We start from the raw sequence: 5,392 nt of genomic DNA, 5'->3' as shown, positions 1-5,392 counted from the left end.
CTATGACCTTAGGTTCTATAGCTTTAGGAGCCTTCAAAGAAAATCGAACAGCTTTGCCTGCATGGTTGTAAAACCACTAAAATAATGCTATTTTTCTATTCTACAAATTGAGAATGAGTACCACCATCATCCCACCACCACCACCACCACCACCACCACCTTGACATCCATCACCACCCATTGTTGCACAAAGAAGCAAGGGCGGGAGAGTGAGAGGCCCCCATAGGGATTTCTTGCTACTAGCCACCACCATACCAACAATCACTAACACATCAATTTCAAGATCACAACCAAGCATAAACCGAATTCCTTCAACTCAAAAAAATTTATGATAGCTAAGATATTAATTTAGATGAGAGAAAAAAGCAAGAGCATCTTGCACATAAGCACATTGGTTATTAAATCTATTCATGACTCTCCCGCCCTCCCCCCCGCCCCCCCCAAAAAAAAAGGTTGGTTATTAGTGAGAGACAGAACGAGAATAAAGGTTTAAACATGTCTGAGTAAACTTTACTGAGATAATTGCTGTCGATGTGAATTATATTTGCATACACGTACACGGAGGTGAGGAGAGTCAATGACCAGCCTTTTGCGCTTGTCCATGTTTGATTAGTAATTTCGGACAATCTCCAAATATAGACAGTTACTTGAACTATCACTATATTTATAAATCAGGCTTCAAAAACCAAATAGATCATCAAGGCCTTTTTAGATAACAAAACTCTTGAATGATCTGTGTTTAGTATTACATCTACATTTGATATTCTACTCTTTTCTCCTCTTCTTAGTTTCTACTTCTCAGCTCAAATTCGAAGATGGTTGGTACAGATGGAATACGAACGATCGTTGGAGTGATCGGTATGCAAGCACTCGTCACATTGTCCTATTACTTCATCTTTGTCATTCATTAATTATTTTTATCCATATTATATAAAAATTTAATTATGTCTAAAAAATGATGTAAAAGTCCACATTCTAGACTCAGTAATATGTCAAAAAGATGTTTGAGTAATAATTAGATAATATTTAATTATCAATCAATTATTTTCTTGACATATCACTTTATTTAAAAAATAAGTTTAACTTTTAAGCATAAATAACAATACTTATTATGTTTTATGATTTACTAATCCGTTATTTTGTTTTGCCAACTTTATTTTCTATTTTTTGTTCTTATCAACTATTTAGTGCAGAAGATTAAAATAGGATTGAAAATTTGAAACATGAGTGTAATTTAGATAAATTAAATGATATTTGGTGTAAATTAGGAAGTCAAATATATGAATTAGAGCACATGTAAAATGTGAAAAAAATCTTTTATAATAATCCATTAATTTAATAAAGCTCCCATTCTAAATCTATTTTTTATAGTATCAAAGTGGGTTGTTTGTGTTTGGATCCCTAATTCATTGAGGGAAAATAAAATATAAACAAGATTCAATTGTTGCCAGCAAACTTGATCTATCAACAAACTAAATTCAACTAAACCATCTCCTAATTAATTAAGTCCATAACCTGAATCATATTTAGCCATTTTTGTTTTGGTTTGATCAAGAGTCATAATCTCATTTCAATCCAAGTTAAATTTGATCTCTCTCATTCCCTATTACTATCACTCTTTCTAACTAGAGTACTTATCAATCTTCATTGTATATGATTAAATTATTTTATCAATATTTTCTCATTTTACCTTTTTGAAAGATTTGCATTAACACAAATTGAAAAATAATTTTAAGTAATAAAATGTAGCGCTGTTCAACTGAATGGAGTAAAGTGATATTTTAAAAAGATTAAGGTGCAATTTACCTTAGTTTATTTTAACATATTTAATTTAATATTTTTGCTGAATACTTTTGTCGTTTCTAAATTTAGATAACTAATTAAAGTGAAGTATAGTTTGAGTTGACAACGATGCAGTTGTATTTAATTTAAAAAAAATATTTCAGATCACTAATTCAACACCACTACTATACCACTAATAATGTAGCACTATGTGAACCTCACCCTTGATGTGATAATTTGATATTTTTTTTTTCTTCTTACACTGCCAGCTTATTAGAGCTGGCGTTAATACTACCATTTTAGAGCACTAAATCAGTGCTGTTAATTTAATACTTTTGATCCTCTGTCCTTGCAGGAAATGTCATTTCTTTCTTCCTCTTTCTCTCCCCAGTGTAAGCTCTCTCTCTCTCTCTCACTTAAAACAAGAAGACGAAAAATTTAGGATAAAAGATCCCATGCCGTAAAACGTTTACAAACATACAATAATTTTGAACTTTTAAATTTTTTTCTTCTTCTAAAATATATAAAATTATATGAAAATGATGAGTTTACTATTATTATTATCATCAGTGAATTAATTTTTATTTTTTTCAAAAAAATTAGAAAGCAAATTCTAAAATAACAAAAAATAAGTTGTTTGTTAATAATATTCTCAATAACATAAAATATGAATTTGCAGGCCAACATTATTCAAAATATGTAAATCAAAATCAGTGCAAGAGTTCAAGCCATATCCGTACGTTGCAACTGTGCTGAATTGTGCAATGTGGATTTTCTATGGTCTCCCCGTCGTCCATCCGGATAGCATTCTTGTAGTCACAATCAATGGTGTCGGTTTGTTAATCGAGATTGTCTACGTTCTCATCTTTTTAACATATTCTAATTGGCCAAAGCGTGTACGTAATGCAGTGTTAATTTAGTCTCTACAATTCTAATAATGACAATTTTATCATTTAATTTTATATTTTGTGTCTAACTGGTCCAATTAATAACAATGTCTATCAATTCTTTTGACCAAAAATGGTATTTGTCAATTTTTTCACGTTGTCCATACAACAATGGGCACCTGAATAAGAGTATGTGGTAATTTTCAGTTGAATATCTTGATGAAAATTGCTTTGGACTCTCTTTTTTTGTTGACTCGATAACTATTTTTGGATCTCAATCATTGATATATGTGTAGGATCCATTCATGTATATGTGGGGTTTACAGTTGAGATCCAAAGGGGTCGTGGAGTTTTCAAAATTGAATTTTGATAGACGTTGTTAATGAATTAACTTGGCACAAAATATAAAATTAAACCACACATGAAATCAGAATTACTACTGCAATTTATTCCTTCTCCCTCTTCCTCCTCTTCTTCTTCTTTTTTTATTTTTTATTTTATTTTTGTTGTCAATTTGACATGCTTTTGCGTTTTGTTTGTTAATGCATGTAACTGTATTCAGAAGAAGATTCTTATTGCTCTTTTGGTTGAAGTAATCTTCATGGCCATTGTAGTCTTCATTACCATGACATTTTTGCATACTACAAAGGCAAGATCGACGCTCGTTGGCTTATTGTGTATTGTCTTCAATATAATTATGTACACCTCACCATTGACGGTCATGGTAAGTGCATGTCTTTCCTCTTATTCTATGGTTTGGTAATTTTTTTTAACTAGTTTTTATTGACTTTTTGTATTTCATTATAAAAAAATTGTTAGAATTTTATTTTTTAAGTCCTAGACTAGATAATCATAAAAATCAATTAAATTTGGTCTAAGTTTTAAAAAGTTGAGAAGGAAAAAAAATCAATTTTCTTAGGTTTTTCAACTTTTCTTAGTAGATTTTCTTAAATTTGATCTAATTTTTATTTATTTATTTATTTTTATTAGGGCCTGTTAGTGTAAAAGAACTTAACTATTTTTTTTTTTTTTAATTTTTTTTTTTTTTTTTTTGGGAAAAATATCTAAGAAAGATTTGTCAAAAAAAGAAAAAGAAAAAAAGTGATTAAAAAGAAGGTGGTAGGTGGTATAAGAAAGGTGGTAAGTATGACATTATTGTAAAAAGAAAGAGCATATCGATACACAGATTTACATGTCGAGGAGTCTGGGCCATGCTAGAGGGTCTTTGTCATTTTGATGCTACTTTAATTTTTAAGTTCCTATATGCAGATATGAAAAAAAAAAAGGAGAAAAAAAAAAGGAAAAAAAAAAATCATAATTGACTTAGAATCATAGCAGGACAATTTTATCACATTTATCTTTAAAAATTTAGACAATAAATATGATTTTTAAAATAGACAAAATCTTACGGTTATAATTATCAAATAAGCTTGATTAAATTTTTTTTTTTTGGTATAAATAATTCATCCACATTGGCCTAAAAACAAATGAAGTAAATTATTATAGTGGGCTCCGTAATGTGCCCACAAAGGCCCAATAATATGTGTCTCTCCCAACTAGAGAGAAGTTGGACACATCACCAATTAATCTACTATTTATTGAGGGATAATGTATTTTTTTTCTTTTTATTTTATTTTTTTTGTAGCGTTCAGTCATCAAGACGAAGAGTGTGAAATTCATGCCATTTTACTTGTCATTAGCTAACTTTTGCAATGGTCTAGTTTGGTTAATCTATGCACTCCTCAAGTTCGATCCCTACATCACGGTAAGATACATTTCATGAACTTAATTATTAATTATCCTTTTTATTTTTTTATTTTATTTTATTGAAGTCAATCCTATAAATTATTTGGTGATATGCTACCTATTGAATATTTGACGTCTCATAAATTTTTCTTTGATGTTCTGTTTGGTTATTGAGAAAATCCAGATCATAAACAAATATATGAGTTCATCTCTAGTCATCAAATACAACATGATGAAATGCTTAAATTTGTTTTCCGTGGTTACCATTTTCTATTATAAATGGTTTTTGAGGAACAAAAAAAGTCAATTATTTGAAGGGGAGAAAAAAACAGAAGGTGAAAACCATTTATAAGTAGCATTTTATTTTAATAACTAGTTATAATTTATGTTTGATTATTGCTAGCATGCTCAGTCTGCTGATCCAACACTAAATCTACCTATCTTTTTTGGCCATGTTTTTGTTTTTGTTTTTGTGTGTGTGTGTGTGCGTGTGCATAGATTCCCAATGGTTTGGGAGCGCTATCAGGAGCCATTCAACTCATATTGTACGCAACTTACTACAAAACGACCAATTGGGATGATGATGGTCCATTGGAGTCTTCTGAGGTTCAACTCTCCAACAGGAACATTCCATAATCCAAGTTTCTTGCTCTTATGACACTATCCAAGTTTCTACTAACTTATCAAGCATAACATTATTGAGAAACAAAAGGGGGGGGGGGGGGGGGGGGGGGGGGGGGGGGGGGGGGGGGAAGCAAAAGAATAAAGAATAAATAAAAAGAGAATAAGAAGAAGAAAGACAAAACTTTGGTTTGGCCTGATAAGCTATATACTGAGCGATCTTCTATATTGTAGTGATCCTCTCCAAGTTAGTGAAACAAACCCTTTTTTTTTTTTTTTTTGTTCCCCTCATGATATTGATTATAGTATTTTTGTTGTATTTGAAGCAATGGGGTTATTCAGTTAGCCAAGGCCTT

General features: G+C 30.6%; 1 protein-coding gene across 1 annotated transcript; it reads left to right on the top strand.

Annotated features, from left to right (window-relative positions):
* Positions 1-815: 815 nt before the first annotated feature.
* LOC114273246 (bidirectional sugar transporter SWEET5) lies at positions 816-5,132 on the top strand. The gene is made up of 6 exons (XM_028215018.2): positions 816-858; positions 2,138-2,174; positions 2,462-2,678; positions 3,232-3,393; positions 4,315-4,434; positions 4,914-5,132. The coding sequence occupies exons 1-6, from the start codon at positions 816-818 to the stop codon at positions 5,049-5,051; spliced, it is 717 nt and encodes a 238-aa protein (XP_028070819.2). The 3' UTR covers positions 5,052-5,132.
* Positions 5,133-5,392: the final 260 nt, after the last annotated feature.

This window comes from Camellia sinensis, chromosome 15, assembly GCF_055761805.1.
Source record: "Camellia sinensis isolate YWXY chromosome 15, ASM5576180v1, whole genome shotgun sequence".
Classification (NCBI taxonomy): Eukaryota; Viridiplantae; Streptophyta; class Magnoliopsida; order Ericales; family Theaceae; genus Camellia; species Camellia sinensis.
The sequence above is the reverse complement of the archived record's forward strand: the minus strand, read 5'-3'. Positions and strand labels throughout refer to the sequence as shown.

Excerpts from the sequence above, each read along its gene's own strand:
- LOC114273246 (XM_028215018.2), top strand. The coding sequence starts at position 816 with ATGGTTGGTACAGATGGAATACGAACGATCGTTGGAGTGATCG. Across the intron at positions 2,175-2,461 it reads TTCCTCTTTCTCTCCCCAGT|GCCAACATTATTCAAAATAT; the intron begins GTAAGCTCTCTC and ends ATGAATTTGCAG. Across the intron at positions 3,394-4,314 it reads CCTCACCATTGACGGTCATG|CGTTCAGTCATCAAGACGAA; the intron begins GTAAGTGCATGT and ends TTTTTTTTGTAG.